This window comes from Pristiophorus japonicus, chromosome 20 (assembly GCF_044704955.1).
Source record: "Pristiophorus japonicus isolate sPriJap1 chromosome 20, sPriJap1.hap1, whole genome shotgun sequence".
Taxonomy (NCBI): domain Eukaryota; kingdom Metazoa; phylum Chordata; class Chondrichthyes; family Pristiophoridae; genus Pristiophorus; species Pristiophorus japonicus.
The window spans coordinates 19,719,011-19,745,796 of NC_091996.1; the positions used below are offsets into that span (position 1 = coordinate 19,719,011).

General features: G+C 44.3%; 1 protein-coding gene across 1 annotated transcript in view; it reads right to left on the minus strand.

The window, feature by feature from the left end:
• Positions 1-26,786, minus strand: part of ddx31 (DEAD (Asp-Glu-Ala-Asp) box polypeptide 31) — a 120,088-nt gene that overhangs the window by 42,778 nt on the left and 50,524 nt on the right. Inside the window, exons 16-17 of the mRNA XM_070863375.1 lie at positions 23,543-23,682; positions 12,385-12,463 (exon numbers count right to left, since the gene is read on the minus strand). Of these exons, the coding sequence (XP_070719476.1) occupies positions 12,385-12,463; positions 23,543-23,682 (219 nt within the window). The remainder of the gene's footprint in view (positions 1-12,384; positions 12,464-23,542; positions 23,683-26,786) is intronic.

Genomic DNA, 26,786 nt, shown 5'->3' on the forward strand with positions numbered 1-26,786 from the left:
ACCTAAACGCACGCAGAATTCGAAATAAAGTAAATGAGTTGACGGCACAAATCATTACAAATGGGTATGATTTGGTGGCCATTACAGAAACATGGTTGCAGGGTGGCCAAGACTGGGAATTAAACATACAGGGGTATCTGACGATTCGGAAAGATAGACAAGAAGGGAAAGGAGGTGGGGTAGCTCTGTTAATAAAGGATGATATCAGGGCAGTTGTGAGAGACAATATTGGCTCTAATGAACAAAATGTTGAATCATTGTGGGTGGAGATTAGAGATAGTAAGGGGAAAAAGTCACTGGTGGGCGTAGTTTATAGGCCCCCAAATAATAACTTCATGGTGGGGCATACAATAATCAAGGGAATAATGGAGGCATGTGAAAAAGGAACGGCAGTAATCATGGGGGATTTTAACCTACATATCGATTGGTCAAATCAATTCGCACGGGGTAGCCTTGAGGAGGAATTCATAAAATGCATACAGGATTGTTTCTTAGAACAGTATGTTACAGAACCTACAAGGGAGCAAGCTATCTTAGATCTGGTCCTGTGTAATGAGACAGGAAAAATAAACAATCTCTTAGTAAAAGATCTTCTCGGAATGAGTGATCACAGTATGGTGAATTTGTAATACAGATTGAGGGTGAGGAAATAGTGTCTCAAACGAGCATACTATGCTTAAACAAAGGGGACTACAGTGGGATGAGGGCAGAGTTGGCTAAAGTAGACTGGAAACACAGACTAAACGGTGGCACAATTGAGGAACAGTGGAGGATTTTTAAGGAGCTCTTTCATAGTGCTCAACAAAAATATATTCCAGTAAAAAAGAAGGGCGGTAAGAGAAGGGATAACCAGCCGTGGATAACCAAGGAAATAAAGGAGAGTATCAAATTAAAAACCAATGCGTATAAGGTGGCCAAGGTTAGTGGGAAAGTAGAAGATTGGGAAAATTTTAAACGACAGCAAAGAATGACTAAGAAAGCAATAAAGAAAGGAAAGATAGATTACGAAAGTAAACTTGCGCAAAACATAAAAACAGATAGTAAAAGCTTTTACCGATATATAAATATTTTGCTTCGGTCTTCACAGTGGCCGACACAAAAACCATGCCAAAAATTGCTGGTCACGGGAATGTGGGAAGGGAGGACCTTGAGATAATCACTATCACTCGGGGGGTAGTGCTGGACAGGCTAATGGGACTCAAGGTAGACAAGTCCCCTGGTCCTGATGAAATGCATCCTAGGGTATTAAAAGAGATGGCGGAAGTTATAGCAGATGCATTCGTTATAATCTACCAAAATTCTCTGGACTCTGGGGAGGTACCAGCAGATTGGAAAGCAGCTAATGTAACGCCACTGTTTAAAAAAGGGGGCAGACAAAAGGCAGGTAACTATAGGCCGGTTAGTTTAACATCTGTAGTGGGGAAAATGCTTGAAGCTATCATTAAGGAAGAAACAGCGGGACATCTAGATAGGAATAGTGCAATCAAGCAGACGCAACATGGATTCATGAAAGGGAAATCATGTTTAACTAATTTACTGGAATTCTTTGAGGATATAACGAGCATGGTGGATAGAGGTGTACTGATGGATGTGGTGTATTTAGATTTCCAAAAGGCATTCGATAAGGTGCCACACAAAAGGTTACTGCAGAAGATAAAGGTACGCGGAGTCAGTGGAAATGTATTAGCATGGATCGAGAATTGGCTGGCTAACAGAAAGCAGAGAGTCGGGATAAATGGGTCCTTTTCGGGTTGGAAATCGGTGGTTAGTGGTGTGCCACAGGAATCGGTGCTGGGACCACAACTGTTTACAATATACATAGATGACCTGGAAGAGGGGACAGAGTGTAGTGTAACAAAATTTGCAGATGACACAAAGATTAGTGGGAAAGCGGGTTGTGTAGAGGACACAGAGAGGCTACAAAGAGATTTGGATAGGTTAAGCGAATGGGCTAAGGTTTGGCAGATGGAATAAAATGTCGGAAAATGTGAGGTCATCCACCTTGGAAAAAAAAACAATAAAAGGGAATATTATTTGAATGGGGAGAAATTACAACATGCTGCGGTGCAGAGGGACCTGGGGGTCCTTGTGCATGAATCCCAAAAAGTTAGTTTGCAGGTGCAACAGGTAATCAGGAAGGCGAATGGAATGTTGGCCTTCATTACGAGAGGGATGGAGTACAAAAGCAGGGAGGTCCTGCTGCAACTTTATAGGGTATTGGCGAGGCCGCACCTGGAGTACTGCGTGCAGTTTTGGTCACCTTTCTTAAGAAAGGATATACTAGCCTTGGAGGGGGCTACAGAGACGATTCACTAGGCTGATTTCGGAGATGAAGGGGTTACCTTATGATGATAGATTGAGTAGACTGGGTCTTTACTCGTTGGAGTTCAGAAGGATGAGGGGTGATCTTATAGAAACATTTAAAATAATGAAAGGGATAGACAAGATAGAGGCAGAGTGGTTGTTTCCACTGGTCGGGGAGACTAGAATTAGGGGGCACAGCCTCAAAATACGTGGGAGCCAATTTAAAACCGAGTTGAGAAGGAATTTCTTCTCCCAGAGGGTTGTGAATCTGTCCAAGGAAGCAGTTGAGGCTAGCTCATTGAATGTATTCAAAATCACAGATAGATAGATTTTTAACCAATAAGGGAATTAAGGGTTACGGGGAGCGGGTGGGTAAGTGGAGCTGAGTCCACGGCCAGATCAGCCATGATCTTGTTGAATGGCGGAGCAGGCTCGAGGGGCTAGATGGTCTACTCCTGTTGCTAATTCTTATGTACCTGCGCTGATTTCTTAACTCTCCGCAAGGATTTTCTGTGCGGTCACAAGTGGTCACATACGCTGGCCTAAGTTAGTTTGGAGCAATTATGAGCTGTCCAAAGTAGCTTAAATGGCCAAAATGGGCGTAGGTGGCTGGTAACACCCGCTTTTAAACAAAATGAAACGAAACTAAAAAAATCCTAACTAACTCACTTACACTGGTACAAATTGTGTGTGCAAAATGGGGATTTTTAAGATACTCCAGAAAAATCAAGTTGCTCCAAAAAAAACAAGCACTCCTGGGCAATTTTGGGCCCATTATCTTATATGTTTTGATAAGATCACCTCCCATTCTTCTGAACTCCAATAGGACCAACCTACTCAACCTATCTTCATAAGTCAACTCCCTCATCTCTGGAATCAACCTAGTGAACCTTCTCTGAACAGCCTCCAATGCAAATATATCCTTCCTTAAATACGGAGACCAAAACTGTACTCTAGGTGTGGCCTCACCAATACCTTGTACAGTTTTAGCAGGACTGCTCTGCTTTTATACTCTATTCCCCTTGCAATAAAGGCCAACATTCCATTTGCCTTCCTGATTACTTGTTGTACCTGCATATTAACATTTTGTGTTTCATGCACAAGGACCCCCAGGTCCCTCTGTGCTGCAGCACTTTGTAATTTTTCTCCATTTAAATTATAATTTACTTTTCTATTTTTTCTGCCAAAGTGGATAACCTCACATTTTTCCACATTATACTCCATCTGCCAAATATTTGCCCACTCACTTAGCCTGTCTATATCCCTTTGCAGATTTTGTGTGTCCTCCTCACAATTTGCTTTCCCATCCATCTTTGTATCATCATCAAACTTGGCTACATTACACTCGGTCCCTTCATCCAAGTCATTAATATAGATTGTAAATAGTTGAGGACCCAGCACCAATCCCTGCGGCACCCCACTAGACACTGCCAACCGTAAAATGACCCATTTATCCCTACTCTGTGTTTTCTGTTTGTTAGCCAATCCTCTATCCATGCTAATATATTACCCCCAACCCTGTGAATTTTTATCTTGTGCAGTAACCTTTTATGTGGCACCTCATTGAATGCCTTCTGGAAATCCAAATACACTGCATCCACCTTATCCACCCTGCTCGCTACATCCTCAAAGAACTCCAGCAAATTTGTCAAACATGATTTCCCTTTCATAAAACCATGCTGACTCTGCATGATTGAATTATGCTTTTCCAAATGTCCCGCTACTGTTTCCTTAATAAGTTAGTAATTAGCCATTTGACTCAGGCGAACCCATCAGATATATGGTTGAATATTTATTCCATTTCTATAATTCACTTATGCATCAAGTAGCCTTCATCGCCGACAGAGTAAATACATTGTGAAGAATCCAAGAAAGCATGAAGTGAGGAAAGGCCACTAGGCCGAACAGTTGCTTCTTTTATAGTCCAGAGCTAAAGTGTCCAATCATGGCCTTGAGTTAATAGATTTAAGGGTAAATTCATCGACCGAGCAAGACTTCCTACTGGGAGTGCACAAAGGTTTGGAGAATTGGCATAGTGTTGTGGCCCTATCTGTGACCTGTACTCCGTCCAAGCTGGGAGTGTAAGATTGGTGAACTTTGAACTTGAATCTCCTAAGCAGAAGTTCTGCAATTTTTTGCCTGACCTCAAAAGTGCACTTTAAAAAAATGTATTCGTTCATGGGATGTGGGCGTCGCTGGCAAGGCCAGCATTTACTGCCCATCCCTCCTCGCCCTTGAGAAAGTGGCGGTGAGCCCCCAGGGTAGTTAAGAGTCAACTGGGAAAGAACAGCAGATTCCCTTCCCTAAAGGACAACAGTGAAGCAGATGGGTTTTTACGACAACGCGATAGTTTCATGGTTACCATTACTGATACTAGCTTCTTTTTTTATTCCAGATGTATTTAATTAACCAAATTTAAATTCCCCAGTTCTCGTGGTGGGATTTGAACTCGTCTCCAGATTATTAGCCCAGGCCTCTGGATTACTAGTCCAGTAACAGTACCATTATGCTACCTTTCCCTTGTTTGTATGAAATCTCTGGAATACGATGCTAATCTCACAACCGTATTATTTAAACAGTGGCTTGTTGCTTTCCAGAACCGTATTTCACAAGTCCAGCAGTGCAAGAATATCACCGTGTATGAAATATTTGATCATCTCCTTTCCTTATCCCTGTAACTTTCAATCCCACTCCACTCATTTAGCCTTTTCTATTTTTTTCTCTACAAGACGCAAGTTAATCAGTATGTAACTAACTGCTTTTGCTGGGAGGCTGCTCCACATGTCCACTACTCCACAGGGCTGGCCGGGGGGGGGGGGGGGGGGGGTTGGGACAGTGGCTAGTGAAGAGAATCTTCTAACTTCCACTTGAGGCTCCGTAATTTTGAATGTGTCCTCCAGTTCGTTACTCGCCATCCAAATTAACCGGCCTAGTTGCATTTACATTATCAATGCTCCTCAGCATTTTGAAGACGTGGTTTGTGTCTGTCTCATCCATCTTCTTTTCTACAATGAAAATAAATTGAGTGCCAAGTTTTTCTTTATAACTTAAGAACCCCTAGTTCTCGAATCATCCCCATTGCTCTTTTCCAATGCATCAATACCTTTTCGAAGGCAGGGTGTCCAAAACATACAAGGAATTTAGCACCATTAAGATAAAAAAGCAAACAAGTTTGTACTCATCAGCATTGCTCTCAAACGGAGCAATCTGATGAACAGTATTTTTGTACTGAATGTAAAGCTCAACTTGGGAATCCTAGTTAGTGACGATGGATATAGTTTCCCTAAACACTGACATTTTAATACTGTATTATTATAGATTCACAATGACAAATAAATCCAGGAAATTTAGTTCAAGTAGTTTGTGGCACTCGACTACAGTACACAAGAAGCTAAACTGAAAGAAATGGCGAGTTAGACAATTAAGAGACAACTGTTCAAATGCTTCTTAAATGTGCTTTTCTCTTCCCAAGTATTTGGAGGACTGCGTCAATAATACTGTCTCCATGAAAAACATGTCCCAGATGACAAGGAAAGAATGGTAGTAGTAACAAGTAGACACAAGCACAATTATATGAATGGAGTAGGATTTGCTTATTGGAACATGCAACTCCAAGGGCAAGTACTTGAAGTACTTACCCCTAGATGTGTTCCTGGTATTACTATGATTTCCCTACAAATTGGTTTTTAAAATAATCGCCTTTTAATTGCCCCTCTGTAGAGACCTGAAGGTAAGCCATTTGCTGTGGGAAAACAATGAAGCGGACGTAATCGAGTGATGTCAGCCAAAGAGATTCCCGCCGAGCACGCCTGTGTGTTCAGTCTGTTTCTTTCTCCATCCTGGTGACAGAGTAATTTTGTTTTTGAAAAAAGATTAAAAAAATGCCAAAGGAGTGGGAGAAAGTGGATTTGTGCGCTCAAATCCTCGTTCACGGAGCTTCTAGTCACAGCTGTTCCATATGTGGGAGCACAGGGCAGAGGACAGGTACTTCCACACAGTCAGGATTGGAAATAGAGCAGGAGTCAGGCCAGGCAGCTCTCGTGTAGTGCATTACAGAGCGGCTTTGGCAGAAGTCAGCTACCAGCCTGCCTGCCCGCCCACCATTTTGTGGGCCTATGGAGTATGGTGTACATTGGAAACAATGGGCCCAAGTTTCCACACGCGCCTAGAACGGCGCAGTCCCGACCTGGACGCCCGTTTTTCGTGCCACAAAGTGCGCCTAAAAAAATCCTCCGTATTCTCCACCTCCCTGCAGGTCCTCTGGCCCTCGGCGCAGCCAGCACGAGCTGTGGGGGGGCGGAGCCAGGTCCCTGCGCTGAAAACAGTGCCGGGACCTCTGCACATGCACGCTACAGTGGGCACGCAAGTGCAGTAGCTCCAGGCGCCGAACTGTGTGGGAGGGGCCCGAAGCACGCAGCCCCTAGCCCTGGCCGAATGGCCTCACTGGGGCTGCGTGAATAAGGCTCCTCCCACGGCCAGCTCCTGCTTCCCCCCCGCGACCAGACCCGACACACGCTCCCCGCCCCCCCCCTGCCTCCGGACCAGACCCGACACCCGCTCCCCCTCCCCCCTGCCTCCAGACCAGACCCGACACCTGCTCCCCGCCCCCCCCGACTGGACCCGACCCGACCCGCGCTCCTGTTCCCGCTCCCCGCCTGCACCCGACCCGACCCGCGCTCCTGTTCCCGCTCCGCCCCCCCCCCCCCCGACTGGACCCGACCCTACCCGTGCTCCTGTTCCCGCTTCCCGCCCCCCCGACTGGACCTGACCCGACCCGCGCTCCCGCCCACCGACCCGACCCCCCCCCCACCCTCTCTCCCCCTCCCTCCCTCTCTCCCCCTCCCCCCGTCTCTCTCCCTCCTTCCCGCCTGCACCCGACCCGCGCTCCTGTTCCCGCTCCGCCCCCCCCCCCCCCCCCCCCCCGCCCCCGACTGGACCCGACCCTACCCGCGCTCCTGTTCCCGCTTCCCGCCCCCCCGACTGGACCTGACCCGACTCCCGCTCCCGGACTGGATCCGACCTGACCTCTTCCCCCCCCCCCCCCCACCCTCTCTCCCCCTCCCCCCGTCTCTCTCCCTCCTCCCCCCCTGCCCCGAACCGAACCTCCCGACCCGACCCAACCCAACGCCACCTACCTGTAAATCTGGTGCTGGGGACGGGCCCTGCCCGAAGTCTCGGGCCAGCCCGTTCAGCCTTCGGTCCCGAAAGGCCTGCCTGAAGCACTTTCACACAGGTAGGAAGATGGTTTATTTAATCTTTTCTTTGCTTATAAATGTTTATTCAGGTTGGATTTATTTGTATAATATTTGTATAAGTATAAATAAGGATTTATTATAGAATTTAATGACTTCCCTTCCCCCCCCCCCCCCCCCCACCTCGTTCTGGACGCCTAATTTGTAACCTGCGCCTGATTTTTTAATGTGTAGAACAGGTTTTTTCAGTTCTACAAAAATCTTCACTTGCTCCATTCTACTTTAGTTTGGAGTACATTTTCACTGTGGAAACTTTGAAATCAGGCGTCAGTGGCCAGACACGCTCCCTTTTGAAGAAAAAATTCTGTTCCAAAGTAGAACTGTTCTACCCGACTAGAACTGCAGAAAAAAAAATGTGGAGAATTGCTATTTCTAAGATAGTCCGTTCTCCACCAGGCGCAAATCATGTGGAAACTTGGGCCCAATAAGTGTACTTAACATTCAAAAGTATTTACACTTTTTTACTTTCAATTTTATGTTTTGGTGTTTGAACACTAACATCTATCCTAATAGCATGGCAGTACAGCAGGTTGGTATGCAGTACAACCTTCATTCAAAGAATGCTGACTAAAGTTAAGTACCAAAGATTTTCAGCTTACCTACAGCCAAGCAATCTATTACTTTCCTTCATTTGTTTGTCCTTGACACATCATGGTTAAGTCTCTCACAGTGGTACCTCACAGAGGGAGAACTTATCTGCCTGGGATCCATGACAGGGATTAGCACAGCTATATTGACCTACAGGTCTTACTTTAGCAATTAGATTAGGCAGTAACGTTTGGTGGAGGCAGAGGTTAGTCCGAGCAATTCTGTTTTTGAAACGCCACCTGTCTGAAGCTTACCTATTAGTGTCGACTGCACAACTAGACGTAGAGAAGGCGTTTCCACTTGTGGAGACCAAAACAAGAGGCCGTAAATATAAGATAGTCACCAATATATCCAATAGGGAATTCAGGAGAAACTTCTTTATCCAAAGAGTGGTAAGGATGTGGAACTCACTACCACAAGGAGTAGTTGAGGCGAATTCCATAGATGCATTTAAGGGGAAGCTAGATAAGCACATGAAGGTCAGAAGTAGGGATGTTCGCTGATGAGTGCTCATTGTTCAGCTCCATTCGCAACTCCTCAGGTATTGGGCCAGAAATTGTGGTCGGAGGCTTCCTGCGGGCGGATGCCTCCGACCGCAATTTTTTTTAACGAAAGTACCCGGTGGTCCCAGAGGCACATAGTAATGGGAGCTTGTACAATGAAAATACCCCAAAAAACACAGAAACAAACACAATAAATAAAAAAACACCGCACATATTTAAAATGAATTAAAATTGTATGTAATTATATGTTTTAGACAAAAATTTATTTTTTTAATATGTTTTAATAGGGTAAAAATAAACTTACCTTAATGACAGGGTTTTTAAATATAAAAAATACCAGGCGTAAGAGTTTGAAGGACATTTGCTGGGCAGGAGTTGGGCAAATAGCCCAGATCTCAGCGCACGAAGGTCCTTCTCCCGGGGATGCGTACGATATGTCAAAAGAAATTTTGACAGTTCGCAAATACCGGTTCTCGGCGCGTGCACATAGCGCACCGAGAACCGGCACTTGCGAGGCCTCTTTGGGCACGTGCGCACATCATACGCACCAGGAGAGGCTACAACTTACGGCCCAATGAAGCATTCATGCCCACACGCACCAAGATCTGGACAACATCCAGGCTTGGGCTGTTAAGTGGCAAGTAACATTTGCGCCACGCAAGTGCTAGGTAATGACTATCTCCAACAAGAGTCTAACCACCTGCCCTTGAAATTCAATGGCATTATCATCATCAAATCTGTCACCATCAACATCCGAAGGGTTACTTACCACTGACTGGAAACTTAACTGGACCAGCCACATAAATACTGTGGCTACAAGAGCAGGTCAGAGGCTGAGTATTGTGCGGCGAGTGATTCACCTCTTGACTCCTGTCCTTCCATCACCGACAAGGCAAAGTCAGGAGTGTGATGGAATACTCCTCACTTGCCTGGATAAGTGCAGCTCCAACAACACTCAAGAAGCTCGACACATCCAGGATAAATCGGCCCGCTTGATTGGCACCCCATCCACCACGTTCAACATTCACTCACTGCACCACCAGTGCAGTGTAGTTGCACTGTGCGCCATCTACAAGATGTACTGCAACAACTTGCCAAGGCTTCTTCAACAGCACATCCCAAACCCATGACTTCTACCACTGAGAAATACAAGGGCAGCAGGCGCATGGGAACACCACCACCTCCAAGTCACATAGCATCCTGACTGGGAAATATATCACCAGTCCTTCATCGACATTGGGTCAAACTAGTGGAACTCCCTACCTGACAGCACTGTGAGAGTACCTTCACCACACAGACTGCAGCGGGAAGTGGAGCGGAGTCCATGATCAGATCAGCCATGATCTTATTGAATGGCAGAGCATGCTCGAGGGGCCGTATGGTGTACTCCTGCTCCTATTTCTTATGTTCTTATGTTCTTGTGTAAGAAGGCAGTTCAAGGCCAATTAGAAATGGGCAATAAATGGGCATTGCCACATCCCACATTCCGTGAATGAATACATTTTTAAAAATTAAAATGAAGGACCAAAGAATAGAAGGGTATGCCAATAGGGCTAGATGAAGAGGTGAGGGAAGAAGCTCATGTGGAGCATAAATTCTGGCACAGACCAGTTGGGCCGAATGGCCTGTTTCCGTGTTGTAGACTCTAAATGTAATTCTATGTAACTAGAGTGTCTCCCAGCTTCTTCGCAGAGGCAGTTCTGGTCCTGGCAATGTGGCAGGGTGCAAGTCAGCCAGTCGGTGAGACACTCTTTTTTGGATATTTAAGCTCCCATATGTGATAGTTTGATACAGCCCCAACTCTACAATTTTGATATAGAATAAACTTGCCTTCAGGTAATACCTCTCCTAGTGGGGGTGGGGGGGGTGGGTGGTAGGAGATGAGAACACCACAATCCAACAACCATGCAGTGTAACTCTTCTCATACATTAAGAAATAATGTAAAGACCCATTTTAGTCAGCAACTTCAAACTGCTATGTAACTGTATTCACATATAATGCAGGCTTGCAGTTTTCTAACGGAGAACTGAAACCAGAGCCACTGCAGTTTTCAAAAGTAGTGGATTTTCTAAACCAAGAAAATCACATTGATATGTGAAAAGCGGAGATAGGCACTGTGGGAGTACCTTCACCACACAGACTGCAGCGGTTCAAGGCAACAGCTCAAGGCCAATTAGAGATGGGCAATAAATACTGGATATACTTTAAATAGACCTGGTGCTCAGTCTCCCATTGAGTATATGCCCATTATTTAGAATACAGTCAGACCTATTCCCTTACCTTGGTACAACAGCATCAAAGTATTGAGAGGCTATCAGAGCTGCCAGGATGTGGGAGAGATTGAACTCTAAGAAGTTAGTCTACTTCCTTCAATAGCTAAGCCACAACTTCACTGGAGTAACACCAGATGTTCACTAATTTCTTGTATACTACTGGGTTGGCATAGTTTTCCAGAAGTCCATTTGGAGACTTTCTACAGGGCGGTCTTCAATGGGCAAATCATTTTTCCTTTTAAAAGGAACTTCTTCACGGTTCTTCAGAAGGAGTCCTTTTACAGACTACAAAATAATTAGTGTAAAACTCATTCATCTCCTGGTCACACAGCACATTCTCTGCAGCTCAGGTGCAACAAACCTGTTATGCCAACCAATGGACTGGCTGAGGCTAACTTACTCCATTCGTATATCACCATTGATCCCATAGGGTCATGAGACCCATATTAGGTCTTGACTTCACAAGAATTAGCAATGATTAAGTCCGGCCTCCCAGTCTATATTTATACAAGACATACAATATATACAGATAGATAGATATGCATTTATATACTACCTTTCACGACCTCAGGACATCCCCAAGTACTTTACAGCCAATAAAGTACCTTTGAAATACTATTGTAATGCAGGAAATATGGCAACAAGGTCCCACAAAAATCAATGTAATAATGACTAGATAATTTGTTTTTTTTTTGTGTTGTTTGTTGAGGGATAAATATTGGCCAGGACACTGGGGAGAACTTCCCTGCTCTTCTTTGAAATAGTGCCATGGGATCTTTTACATCCACCTGAAAGTGCAGGCGGGGCCTCAGTTTAACGTCTCATCTGACAGTGCAGCACTCCCTCAGTACTGCATTGGAGTACCAGCCTAGATTTTGTGCTCATGTCTCTGGAATGGGACTTAAATCCACAACCTTCTCATGCAGAGGAAAGAGTGCTACCCATTGAGCCACGGCCGACACCTATGAAAGAAACATGAAACCTGCTGAGGCTGCATGTCATTATTTTGTACCCACTCAACAAATTTGTCACAGAATAAGAGTGCCAAAGCTTTGTTTTATGCTGATCAGGTATTGGGACTATCTATCGGTCAGCGCAATTGCCTGAAACTCTGTCCCTTGCATGCAGAATTAACCAGCTGAACCACAGCAGTTGGAGCATTTGTGAAGAGAAATCGTTGATTTGCCCTCCGACATACCAATTTTCCAAATTGTGAGCTCCTGGAATAAATTCGCAAGACTTTTTTTTTATATAGTTGCCTATGGCAACAACACAAATAAGCAGTTCAGTAGCAGCTCATGAGATTGAAAACCCACTAATTATAAACCCTGAAAAATGGCCTGCCAGCATTGTTGTCCAGGATAAGGTCGGAGAGGATTGGTGGCAACAGCCTTTACCCATTCAGGAAATTTCAGCGCTATTAACACAATGCTGCAATGTAAAAGGCAACAAAAATCACAAACCTTGTGTCCAGATTTTTTTCCTTTAAAATCCTCCATCAAGAGAGTTGAAAGTATGTCCTCCATTTTCATTTCAGATACACTGAAGAAACAAGGAAAAAAATTAATTCATCTTTTACGCCAACATCTAGTGGTAATGCAGTACTGTTAAAACAGATATAATTTACCTGGAAGTATGTGTGTGTGTGGAGCGAGAAGAGAGAGAAAGAAGGGGAACAAGAGACCTTTGGTTCACTTGATCATCAGACCAAGTTGTTTTTTTAAATTACTGTTAATTATTGTTCAGTAATACTGCTAAGCATCGATGCTGCTAGTAGGTTACGAAGATCATCTTTGCTATGTTGACACTCATTTCTTATTTACCTCTGGGTTACCCCACACCACTCCTCACTCGAGAAAGGCGGCAACAATTATCCCCAACTGGGTCCAAGAATGGACCAGAACGAGCCAACTTCGCCAATTCCCTCCTCACTTCCCCCATTGGAATAAATCTTAATCTTTGTCCAGACCCTCCTTGAAATTGCTACAAGAATTCACTACTTTGAGCACGAAGTGCAGGATCTTGTGCCCACATGCTAAAGTTATATAGGGTATTGGTGAGGCCACACCTGGAATACTACATACAGTTTTGGTTTCCATATTTAAGAAAAAATATTGCTTTGGAGATAGTTCAGAGAAGGTTCACTAGGTTGATTCTGGAGATGAAGGGGTTGACTTATGAGGAAAGGTCAAGTAGGTTGAGCCTCTACTCATTGGAATTCAGAAGAATGAGAGGTGATCTTATCGAAACGTAAAAGTTTATGAGGAGGCTTGATAAGGTGGATGCAGTGAGTATGTTTCCACTGATAGGGAAGACGAGAACTAGGGGGCATAATCTTAGAATAAGGGGACGCTCATTTAAAACTGAGAGGGTTGTAAATCTGTGAAATTCGCTGCCTCAGAGAGCTGTGGAAGCGGGGTCATTGAATAAATTCAAGACCTAGATAGACAGTTTCTTAACTGATAAGGAAATAAGGGGTTATGGGGAGCGGGCAGGGAAGTGGACCGGAGTCCATGATCGGATCAGCCATGATCGTATTAAATGGCAAAGCAGGCTCGGGGGGCCGTATGGCCTACTCCTGCTCCTATTTCTTATGTTCTTATTATGTTCTTAAGGCCATATAGTCTTTACTCTGCAAAATCCAATGTGTGAATATTTAAATAAGAGGACCAATATTAAAACTAAACTCACTTCATTTTTCACACAAAATTCAACACTTCTAGCCACAAATTCCAATGAAATGAATACATCATCTGCAGCTGATTTTGCTACTTATACAGCCTAAGCTACCAATACTTTAGCGCTGTGATCTGCTGTGGGCTAATGTTATGGTTTGAATTGTAGAATTGTTGTTCTGCTCAAAAAATGTTCCAGGAATTCAGGACCCCTGCTCCAATTTTCAGTATCTTCTTGAAATTTGGGGTACCCATTCACAAATGTGGGACGCCTTAGACTAGAGTTGCCAGCCCTTATTGTAAACCTTGGTATGTTGGCCTAGTGGTTATAGTACTAGACTAGCAACTCAAAGAGGTCACAACTGTACATATCCCATCATGGCAAGTTTATGAAATCTGACAATTTGTGGGCTGGTGACAGAAAAGTGCCGGATTGGTTCACGAATAACCTCCAGGGAAGGAAATCTGCCAACCCCTACCCAGATTGGCCTTCACATGACTCCAATTTCACAATGGCCCTAAATGCCCTCTGGAGTGGCAACTTGGGAAAGGTAATGAATGCTGCTTCTGTTGCTTTTCTGTTTCTCCCGCAACCCCCATATTCTTTTGGTCCCTCATATCCTTATTTCCTATTTGGTCAGTGTTTGTATTTCTCTCCTTTCTGTTGGTTGTTTCCTTTTTATTTTTGCTTTGCAGATTGCCCTTTTTTCTCCTTCAAGTTTAAGTCCTGTTTCAGGCGGTTCAAAATCCACATTTCCTCTTTAACTACGTATGCGTCGGGGTACATTTAAGTGAAATGTACTGTACGACAATTATTGTGAAAGGTTAATGAAAACATCATGGACTAAAATGGTGGGGAGGAGGGGGTAATAGTGATAGCACTGATGTTTCCATGCCATTCTCTCCTGGCAACCTGCCAGGCACCAATCTCCAAGATATTTGAACTGAATCACAGCAGGAAGCCATCATCCAAGTGGCCGTGCCAGGCTGAAGCCACACTTGTCTTAATGAATCAGTGAATGAGCAATCATAGAGCTGAGAAATTGCGAGGCTGGCTGTGGAGCTTCTGTGAGCAGTTCACAAACAGAGCTTGATATACGTGATACAGCAAAAGCAGGGGGGGTGGGGGGAGGGGGGGGGCAGGGCGACACAGCGCAACACAAGACTATATTGCCTCGGTCTTCAAATTTATATTCAATATACTGCAAACCCAAATCTAGCATAATCACAAGATTAAAACTCTTCCCAACACGAGGGAAAAAACACAGAATAATGCGCACAGTTTCGCAACTGCTGTGCAAAAAGATTTTAATTGTAATTTTGATTAGAATTGCTAATTAAAAATGGTCATAGGCGATCCTGACCAGCAATAAGGGCAGCCCGAGGCAAAAAGCCAATGGCACTGACAGTGGGGGGATAGCAGGTGGTGTATTCAATTGACCTGCTCATCCTTCTTCCTGATTGGAGGAAATATGAAAGCAAGGCAGCAGTCCAGATTATTCATTTACAGGCTCTGCTGATTCACGTGTTTTACTGCAACAAAACGCTCATCTGAACAGGAATTGTGGGTCCAAGTTTCCCCAAGAGTTGCTCCGTTTTTTTTGGAGTAACTTAAAAATCGCAATTCTCCCCATTTAAGTTGCTCCAGTGTAAGTGAGTTAGTTAGGTTCTTTTTTTAGTTCAGTTTGTTTTTCAAAAGGGGGCGTTACCAACTACTTATGCCTGTTTTGGCCATTTAAGCAAGTTTAGCCAGCTAAAAGTTACTCCAAACGAAGTTAGGCCAGAGTAAGTGTCCACTTTTGTATGTTCTGAAAAACCCTGCAGTGAATTAAGAGATCAGCGCAGTTAGCCTCCAAATGACAGTGTTATGATAGGAATGCTATTTTTTTTTTAAATCCCAAGCAGCGAGACTGGACAGGGTGTAGGTTCTATCAGCCTGATTAAACTGAGTTTATTTTCAGTAAAGATAGCTAGATATTAAAGTACTGGAAATTCTTTTCTCCTCTTCCCCCCCCACCCCCACCCCACCCCAGATCAAAACTCTTCCCCTCCCCTCATCAAAACTCTTCCCCTCCCCTCCCCCCCCCATCAAAACTCTTCCCCTCCCCCTCCCCCAAAAAACTCTTCCCTTCCCCCTTCTCCCCCCCCCCCCCTCCACCGATCAAAACTCTTCCCCCCCCACCAACCTGTCTCTTGTAGCCCTCAGCGCAGGAAGACAGCGGCTGGCCTATGTGGCAGGCCACTCGTCCCGGGATAGGGACGGCGAGCAACGGCCCCTCCCGCACAGCCTGCATCACACACACTCAGATTCTGGGGGCTAGGAGCTACTACGCATGTGCACACACTCTAGCGCGCATGTGCAGAGGTCCCGGCACTGTTTTCAGCGCCGGGACCTGGTTCCGCCCCCAAATCCAGTTGCCACGCTACGCCACCATGGAGGAGAGGTTGGGGAGCGGCCAAACCCGGCCCGAAGATTTTTGGCACCCTTGGAGTTCTACAAAAGCGGCGTACCTCTGGTGAATGCGCCAGAAATCTGTACTGGCCAAATTTGGGTCCTGTATGTGCACTTTTAAATCTTCTGCGTAAAAGAATATAAACAAAATTCCGGGTACAACCATCAACCCTAGGCCACTGCTTCATGCAAAAGATCCTTTCCAAGGGCCTGAAAACCAGACAGCTCCTCACTTCCCCAAGATTTCCAACCACAACTTGTATTTATATAGCGCCTTTAACATAGTAAAACATCTCAAGGCGCTTCACAGGAATATTATAAGACAAAAAATTTAACACTGAGCCACACAAGGAGAAATTACGACAGATCACCAAAAGTTTGGTCAAAGAGGCTGGTTTTATGGAGCGTCTTAAAAGGAGGAAAGAGAGCTAGAGAGGCAGAGAGGTTTAGGGAGTGAATTTCAGAGCTTAGGGCCTAGGCAACAGAAGGCACGGCCACCAATGGTTGAGCTATTATATTCAGGGATGTTCAAGAACGCAGAATCAGAGGAGCGCAGATATCCTGTGCGGAGTTGTGGGACTCGAGGAGATTACAGAGATAGGGAGGGGCGAGGCCAATTACAGATTTGAAAACAAGAATGAGAATTTTGAAATTAAGGCGTTGCTTAACTGGGAGCCATTGTTGGTGAACGAGCACTGGGGTGATAGGTGAATGGGAGGGACTTGGTGCGAGTTAGGACACGGGCAGCCGAGTTTTGGATGACCTCAAGTTTATGTAGGGTAGAACGTGAGAGGCCAGCCAGGAGTGCATTGGAACAGTCAAGTCTCGAGGTAACAAAGGCACGGATGAGGGTTTCAGCAGCGGATGAGCTGAGGCAAGGGTGGAGATGGGCGATGTTAGAGGTGGAAATAGGCGGTCTTAGTTAAGTCACGGATGTGTGCTCGGAAGCTCATTTCAGGGTCAAATATGACACCAAGGTTGCGACCAGTGTGGTTCAGCCTCAGACAGATGTTGGGGAAAGGGATGGAATCGGTCGCTCGGGAACTGAGTTTGCCTTCCCATCCTCCTAGAATGGGCGTTTAAAACCCAAGCACGACATCAGCTAGCTTAGTTCTTGATTTCTCTTCTGCACTATTCACTGTTGGCGATGGTCTGCATTAACGGCTTTACTCTTTACCTAGGTTTTTTAAATTAGAAAGAAACACTTAAAGCAGCTATCCTACGCTCGTCCACATTATTTACTTATTTAAGCACACACTGGCTCACTTTTACTCAAACCCATGAACAACCGCCCACACAGATCTGCCACTCAATGCTGCAGTTTTAGTGATCTTTACATTCATATTTGCTAACTGAAGAGAAACCAGAACATCTGCAAGAGTAAAGATACATAAAAATCCTGCTTACAAAATCCTCACTGATATATGCAGTTTGTAAATAACTCTTGTACATTTTAAAGCATGCCATTTACAGATTTGCTTCAATTATTTTTTAGGCTGTTGCTATAATAATCATTCCCAAAAATCTCTAGTACGTGCATACAGCATTTGTTGCCTTCAACTAGGAGCAGCCTTCCCCCTTTCCCCCAAATTACTGACACCAGCACTGCAATGTTTTTGTAGCCTTCTCTTTCGCTGTTTCTCTCCTCTCCTGTCAGGCAATAAACCAATGTAAACAGTTCGATGTAAGCGGAGAGAAAGAAAGTTACGTCAAAACAAATGAAACACTTTCCCCCGTAAATATCCAGCGCCCGCTGGTCAGATTTGAAACTTGAATCACAGAAATTCTATTTCACTGTGGAGCAGTTTTCAATTTCTGTGGCACCATCAACAGGATTTGATACTTTTCATGAAATAAGTTGAAAGCATCGAGTGGAATTCTACACCTAAACTGCAGCTTCAGAGCAAACTAATTGGGGAAACGACAACAGTTCCAAGCAGCCTGGCAAGATACTGATTCCATTCAATTTTGGAGCCTGCCAGATAAACTCTACTAATAGTAGCTGAGTGCTAAGGTAATTACTGGTAAACTTGAGGAATATGTTGCAGAATGGGTGACTTGGGTACTTTTGAAACCAACATGCAACAGGTATTATCCAAGACTGAACACCAGAAACAAAAATCAGCAGCTATAAATGCAATACTTTACAATGATATAAGTGCCATCTGCTGCTAAACATTTATTCCATATTTATTGTGTGTAGTGAATTAAATATTTTGTGCACTATTCTTTATGAACAAAACACACACTTAAAAAAAGTACATTGAGATCAATGTGTAAGTTGCAACCATGAGATGTTATAAAGTTTCATGTTGTGACTCTTAGCTTGTGGAGGATAGAAGCCACTATCTAAAACATTAGTTACCTGCGAGGACATGGAATAGAAAACGACAGCAGCATGCTACAGAGTAATAGGACAAGTTAATATCCACAACCTTCGACACAGTGAGTTAGCTGTCTCGGGAGTACCACCACAAGGTGACGCTGAACAGAAGCCAGGAACTTTCTCATACAGAAAGAAGCAGAGGCACTCTGAGTGTTACATTTCAAAGTATGGTGGTATGGGAACGCTGGCCATTATTGGCGAGATCAAAAGGGGTAAGGGAGAAAAATACCTTAAAATCAGGAGACCAGTTAGATTAAGATACTGGACCAGCTTGGTTCTGGGTCAAAAGACATTGAAACATAGGATGAACTAGGAATTTCCAACACATGGAATAACTTAAAACCCCTCTTTTCAATGTTGAAGCAGATTATTTAAGGAATTTCTTTTTGCCTTCTCCCATTGAAAAAATTACAATTACACTCTGATTTGAACGCTGATTTAATAAAAGTTACAAAGAGAACTTAAGCACTGTAGACTGCACTGTACATACACATAGACAAGCTAGGCAACGAGCCCATGATAGCTGAGCTTGCGATCAGTGCTGGGAACTATAACACACCTGACTCAGTGAATGAATGAGCAGACAGTGGGAGCTGATGAATTGCACCAATGATCCATAAAGGCAGCTTGCAGCATGGTGCAACACACGCCGTCAAAATAAATTGCTGTCCGGCATTATAAACAGAGCAGTATGGAGACAGCTCTGACAATTTAATTTAAGATTTGGGCCAAAAACCCAGTATGTAGTTTCTCCCCCCCCCCTCCCCCCCCACCCAGAGTACAGAGGACACTGTTTTTAAAGGGGTTTGCAGTTTGCATGATCTTTGCAATAGAAGTGTTTAGGGCAAGAGACTGACCAATATGAATGCAGGACTCCTCATTTAGCAGGGATTCGCCAAGTAACAGAACTAAATAACTGTTGAGTACTGGTACAAATCACTTTTCAGTAAAAGCACTTGCTCGGTGCCCTTGGCCAGGGCATGATTTTGTCAATCTCCGGAGTATACTTCTGACACAAATTTATTGAAGCTGCATGATATTAGACGTGTTATTGCTAGTTTGGGTACAGTAAAACTAGTAACGTGGCTGTGCATTGTATCAAACCCAGACCAGCAGGTCAAATTTTTCTAGTTCAAAGTATATCTTTCAACATTAAAAAAATCCCACAACTTGACAGACTGTGCAAAGTATACTGCTCAATGGAGTTCAAGGCAGAAGAAAATACCATAAAAGTTTACTATTTAGGGAATGATGGATAAGTAAGCAGAGGCAGTCATTTGTGACACAGCTATCACTAGAGAAAAAGTACTAGGCAAACTAATGGGACTAAAGGCTGACAAATCCCCTGGACCTGATTGCCTGCATCCTAGGGTCTTAAAAGAACTGGCAGCAGAGATAGTGGATGCATTGGTTGTAATCTTCCAAAATTCCCTAGATTCTGGAAAGGTCCCAGTGGATTGGCAAATGTAACCCCCTCTATTTAAAAAAGGAGGAAGACAAAAAGCAGGAAACTATAGGCTAGTTAGCCTAACATCTGTAATTGGGAAATGCTGGAATCCATTATTGAGGGAGTAGTAGCAGGACATTTAGAAAATCATAATACAATCAAGCAGAGTCAACATGGTTTCATGAAATTGAATTTGTGTTTCACAAATTTATTAGAGTTCTTTGAGGATGTAACGGGCAGGGTGGATAAAGGGGAACCAGTAGATGTAGTGTATTTGGATTTCCAAAAAGCATTCAATAAGATGCCACATAAAAGGTTACTGCACAAGATAAGAGCTCACGGTGTTGGGGGGGTAATATATTAGCTTGGATAGAGGATTGGCTAACAAACAGAAATCAGAGTGTTGGGATAAATGGGTCATTTTCAGGTTGGCAAACTGTAACTAGTGGGCTGCCGCAGGGATCAGTGCTGAGGCCTCAACTATTCACAGTCTATATTAATGATTTGGATGAAGGGACCGAGTGTACTGTAGCCAAATTTGCTGACGATACAAAGATAGGTGGTAAAGCAAGTTGTGAGGAAGGCACAAAGAGACTGCAAAGGGATATAGATAGGTGAAGTGAGTGGGCAAAAATTTGGTAGATGGAGTATAATGTGGAAAAATGTGGGGTTATCCACTTTGGTAGGAAGAATAGAAAAGCAAAATATTATTTAAATGGAGAGAGGCTACAGAATGCTGCGGTACAGAGGGATCTGGGTGTACTCATACATAAAACACAAAAAGTTAGCATGCAGGTAAATAGGAAAGCAAATGAAATGTTGCCGTTTATTGCAAGGGGGATGAAGCATAAAAGTAGGGACGTCTTGCTACAACTATACAGGACATTGGTGAAACCACACCTGGAGTACTGTGTACAGTTTTGGTCTCCTTATTTAAAGGAGGGATATATTTGCTTTGAAGGCAGTTCGGAGAAGGCTCACCAGGTTGATTCCTGAGATGAAGGGGTTGTCTTATGAGGAAAGATTGAGCAGGTTGGGCCTATATTCATTGGAGTTTAAAAGAATGAGAGATGATTTTATTGAAACATAAGATTCTGAGGGGGCTCGACAGGGTAGATGCTGAGAGGATGTTTCCCCTCCTGGGGGAAATCTAGAACTAGGGGCCAGTTTCAGAATAAGTGGTTGCCCATTTAAGATGGAGATGAGGAGGAATTTCTTCTCCCAGAGGGTCGTGAATCTTTGGATTTCTCTACCCAGAGAGCTGTGGAGGCTGGGTCATTGAATATATTCAAGGCGGAGATAGGCAGTTTTTTTAACTACATGGTAGTCAATGGTTATGGGGAACAGGCAGGAAAAGTGGAGTTGAGGCCAAGATCAGATCAGCCATGATCTTATTGAATGGCGAAGCAGGCTCGAGGGGCCAAATGGCCTACTCCTGCTCCTATTTCTTATGCTCTTAAAGCTATCAGAAGGCATACGGAATGCTTGCCTTTATTAGCCAAGGCACAGAATACAAGAACGGGGGGGGGGGGTTATGCTTGAACTATATAAAACATGGTTAGGTCACAGCTGGGGTACTGCGGCAGTTCTGGTCATCGCAATACAGGAAGGACGTGATTGCACTGGAGAGGGTACAGAGGAGATTTACAAGGATGTTGCCGGAAGTGGAGAATCTAAGCTATGAGGACAGATTAGATAGACTGGATTTGTTTTTATTGGAACAGAGGAGGCTGAGGGAGACCTCATTGAGGTATATAAAATTATGAGGAGCCTAGATATAGTGAATAGTAAGGGCCTATTTCCCTTAGCAGAGGGATCAACAACCAGGGGGGATATATTGAAAGTAATTGGTAGAAGATTTAGAGGGGATTTGAGGGGAAATTTCTTCACCTAGAGGGTTGTGATGGTCTGGAACTTACTGCCTGAAAGGGTGGTAGAGGCAGAAACCCTCACCACATTTAAAAAGTACTTGGATGTGCACCTGAAGTGCTGTAACCTGCAGGGTTACGGACCTAGAGCTGGAAAGTGGGATTAGGCTGGATAGCCTCTTGTTGGCCGACATGGACACAATGGGCTGAAATGGCCTCCTTCCGTGCTGTAAATTTCTATGATTCTATAATTCTTGCAAACTACCACCCCATTTCCAACCACCTTTTCCCTTTCAAAGTTCTTGAACGTGTTGTTGCTTCCCAAATCCATCCAAATGATATCCTTTGTGACTATGACAAAGGTAAATTATCCCTCCTTGTCCTTCTTGACTTGTCTGCAGCCTTTGACACAGTTGACCATTCCATCCTTCTCCAAGAGAGCTGATGTTTAGGCCCTGGAATACTCATGGCGTATCCTCACTTAAAGCAGTGTAAAATTTAGTTTAAAAACCATATAGAGCAATTCATCATCCACCGTCGTCCAGTTGGGGGGGGAGGGGGAAACGACTGCATTCGCCTTGTTCCATTCTTATCTATCTAATCATAGCCAGAGAATGACCTGCAAGGCTTCCCTTCCCGCTCCCGCATCATTCCCTCTGATGTCCCCCAAGGATCGATCCTCGCCACCCCTTCTATTTCTCATCTACATGTTGCCCTTTAGCGACATCATCCGAAAATACAGCGTCAGTTTCCACATGTACGCTGATGACATCCAGCTCTACCTCACCAGCACTTCTTTCGACCCCTCCACAATCCCTCAATTGTCAGACTGCTTATCCAACATCCAGTTTTGGATGAGCAGAAATGTTCTCCAATTAAATATTAGGAAGACCGAAGCCATTATTTTCGGTCCCTGCCACAAACTCCGTTCCCTAGCCATTGACTTCGTTCCTCTCCCTAACATCTGTTCACAACCTTGGTGTCATATTTGACCCTGAAATTAGCTACTAACCACATATCCGCGGCAGAACTAAGACCGCATATTTCCACCTCCACAACATCGCCCGTCTCCTCCTTTGCCTCAGCTTAATCCGTTGTTGTTGCCTTTGTTACCTCTAGACTTGGCTATTCCAACGCATTCCTCCCACATTCTACCCTACGTAAGCTTGAGGTCATCCAAACTCGGCTGCTCATGTCCTAACTCGCACGAAGCCCCGCTCATCTTTGACCCCTGCTCTTGCTGATCTACATTGGTTCCCAGTCTCCCAACATCTCCAATTTAAAATTCTCAACCTTGTGTTTACATCCCTTCATGGTCTCACCCCTCCCGATCTCTGTAATCTCCTTCATCCATATAATCAACCCCGAACTCTCTGTTCCTCTAACTCTAGCTTTTTGTGCACCTCCCATCTCGTCTACCCAATTGGTGGCCAAGCCTGCAATATACAGCCCCATTTCAACTATTATTTTAGTTTACAGAGATACTCCAGCTACTATTTGGTTGGGTTTCAATAGATATTACACAGTGATTTGCATTGTGATTCAATTGCTTTACATGGTTTTCAAACTACATTTTACACCGCTTTAAGTGAGGATACACCACAATCTGAGTATTTCAGGGCCCTAAACATCAGACAGCCGACAGGTCAACAAGTACAACTTTACAATGCTAAAGTGGCTGCAGCAGAAAAAGGTTTTTTCATTCAATAACATAACTTTAAATAATTAAAAGTTGAGTAAAACTACTGTAAATTCAGAAAAAAAAGTCTTTGCTCCTTTTTGATAGGACTGACCTGATTTGATGAGACACAAGGGTATTTGCATATTCTGCTTCAGAGGGAGTGAGGAAAAGGAGACCGTTTCCGCAGGACCCAATCCGGGCTGTCCGTCCCACTCTGTGAACATATTCTGCAGGCGAAGTCGGAGCATTATACTGAAAGAATGAAAAAAAGAAGAAACTGATTTATAATAAATGTAACTCCATTCCCTCCAACAAGGCGGCTCTGTGAGGTTAGATTTTTCACTTTTTCTGAAAAATGGGAAAAATTTCCAAAGCCGGCTGCTGCTTCCCGCCCATTCCAGGCAAAAAGTTGGCTAGCGGCATGTTAATGAGGCCCAGTGATTAAAATAGGCCTGGCCGCAGGCGGGAATCAGACCGAAACCAGCAGGTTCCCGCTGGTAATTAATGTCAGTGGGCTGGATTTTTGGTCTTCTGCCGCCCCTGTTAGCGCCCCGGAAGGGCATTCGGTGCCAGTTTCGATGGGACGCCCAGAAGTGGTGAGCCGGTGTGCAACGCCCTGGTTGCGACACCGGCTCAATATTTGGACCCGACCCAAATATCCTTTGCGCTCAGTCTTGAAAATTTCAATTGACCGAGCAAATACTAAATAAGATAAAAGGAGGAACAAAGGTTCGTTACCTCACTGAAAGGAAAAGATGAACCCTATTACATGAAGAAATTGGTACCATGTGGGAAGCAGTAGAGTGTCTGATGAGTGTTGGAACTTAGGAGATTTGAGAGGCAGAACCACCAGTTTATTTATTTATCATATATTCTCTGATCCGCACATTGCTACATCAACATAGAATGATACAGCATAGGAGGCCATTCAGCCCATCGTGCCTGTGCTGGCTCTTTGAAAGAGCTGTCCAATTAGTCCCACTTCCCCTGCTCTTTCCCCAATAGTCCTGCAAATTTTTCCATTTCAAGTATATATCGAATTCCCAACCCACATACACAACATGTCCATGCCGCTAATGGTGCCTGTAATAACAATATTATACTAAAATAGGGAACTATTCTTAGGCACTCAGAATGTCCACCTGGTTTCCTTCAGTTAAAAAGAGAATCCAATGGTTAACCAGATAAGCTGGAAAGCAACACCCGCTTGAGAGCAACCATCATTATCCCTATATGAAGCAGATACTGTAATATAGGAGATCATAATCATGTTGAGGAGATAGGAGACAGTAAGGCATTAAGCACTGGTGATGAAGGGGCAGCAGTGTGGAGGGTTGTTAAGGGCCAGCTGGTACTGGATGGAGGTGTAACATGCTAGGTTCCCCTCTTCAATTGTATGACCCTAAGCCCTTAGTGGGCCTGGTTTTCAACCAAGGTTGCTGGAACATCTGCACTGTATTTCAGGGCCACTTATTCCTATACACACTACATTTGAAGGTAGTCCGAGTAGCGTGGGGGAAGTCCAACACTCATATTCTCCTCATCTCCCACAAGTGAAATCAGAGGGTAATGGCACTGCAATCTGACATTGATGTGTTTCAGCCTACTGCACCAGGAAACCCGCTATTCCAAATAAAACAGACCAATGAAGAATGTAAGCATGATTTGGATCAAGGTTTGGATTAAAAAAAATGAAATTAGTTTGCTTTTAAGAAACTATAAAAAAAAATGCTATTTCATTCATGGTCTACATCAATGGTTTTAATTATGAAGCTTGGAGGATACTGCAATCCATCTGAGCAGCTCCTCACGGCCATTTTAGCTTCTGTGCATATCATCATCATCATAGGCAGGCCCTCGGAATCGAGGAAGACTTGTTTCCACTCTTAGAATGAGTCCCTAGGTGGCTGAACAGTCCAACACGAGAGCCACAGTCCTTGCCACAGGTGGGACAGTGGTTGAAGGTAAGGGAGGGTGGGGCAGGTTTGCTGCACGCTCTTTCCGCTGTCTGCACTTGATTTCTGCATGCTCTCGGCGATGAGACTCGAGGCGCTCAGCTGGATGCACTTCCTCCACTTATGGCCAGGGACTCCCAGGTGTCAGTGGGGATGTTGCACTTTATCAGGGAGGCTTTGAGGGTGTCCTTGTAACGTTTCCTCTGTCCACCTTTGGCTCGTTTGCCATGAAGGATTTCCGAGTAGAGCGCTTGCTTTGGGAGTCTCGTGTCTGGCATGCAGACAATGTGGCCTACCCAACGGAGCTGATCAAGTGTGGTCAGTGCTTCAATGTTGGCCTGATCGAGGACGTGAATGTTGGTGCGTCTGTCCTCCCAGGGGACTTGTAGGATCTTGCGGAGGCATCATTGGTGGTATTTCTCCAGCGACTTGAGGTGGCACTTGCACATGTTCCATGTCTCTGAGCCATACAAGAGGGCGGGCATTACTACAGCCCTGTAGACCATGAGCTTGGTGGTAGATTTGAGGGCCTGGTCTTCGAACACTCTTTTCCTCAGGCAGCCGAAGTCTGCGCTGTGCACTGGAGGCGGTGTTGAATCTCCTCATCAATGTCTGCTTTTGTTGACAAAAGGCTCCCAAAGTATAGGAAATAGTTCACATTGTCCAGGGCCAAGCTGTGGATCTTGATGACTGGGGGGTGGAACAGTGCTGTGTGGCGAGGACAGGCTGGTAGAGGATCTTTGTCTTACGGATGTTTAGTGTAAGGCCCATATCACTGAGCGAGTGGGAGCAGCTCAGCAAGATCAGGAACATAATGGACCATTGCTAATCTTGTTAATATGATGCTAAGATGACCTGTCCACATATTCATAGTAGAATCTACATATCTTGGATGTCTCAGTATGTCAACGCTGCTCCTGCAGCGTACAAAGAGTTGGAATTCAACAATATAATTTTTTATTTTAAAAACAGAACAATTGGTTTGGCCATTTTGGCTCAGGTAGGGTTTTGTGAATCAAACACCATGACCAACTTCTTCCACAATGCACCATATAGCATTTTCAATTGAGAAGGGCACTACAGAAGGAAGTATACATATATTAAAATGCAACACACATATGCAGAGCTGAGAATACAACTAAATAGTAGGTATACTGTGCATGATGACTAAGTCCCGGTTGAAACTACAGCTAAATCTCACTTGAATTGTAGGTACAATACAGTTTTGAGTGTTCCATGACTAAGAAAGACATGGAAGGATTTCAATATGGAGTTAAAATGTGCTTCTGACAAGATTTGCAAGGTTGCTAATATGACCATTAAATAAAAACATGTTTGTCATTGAAGGAAAAAGAAATATGCACACACATGCCAAGGTTGCAGGATTGCCATTCATCTCCA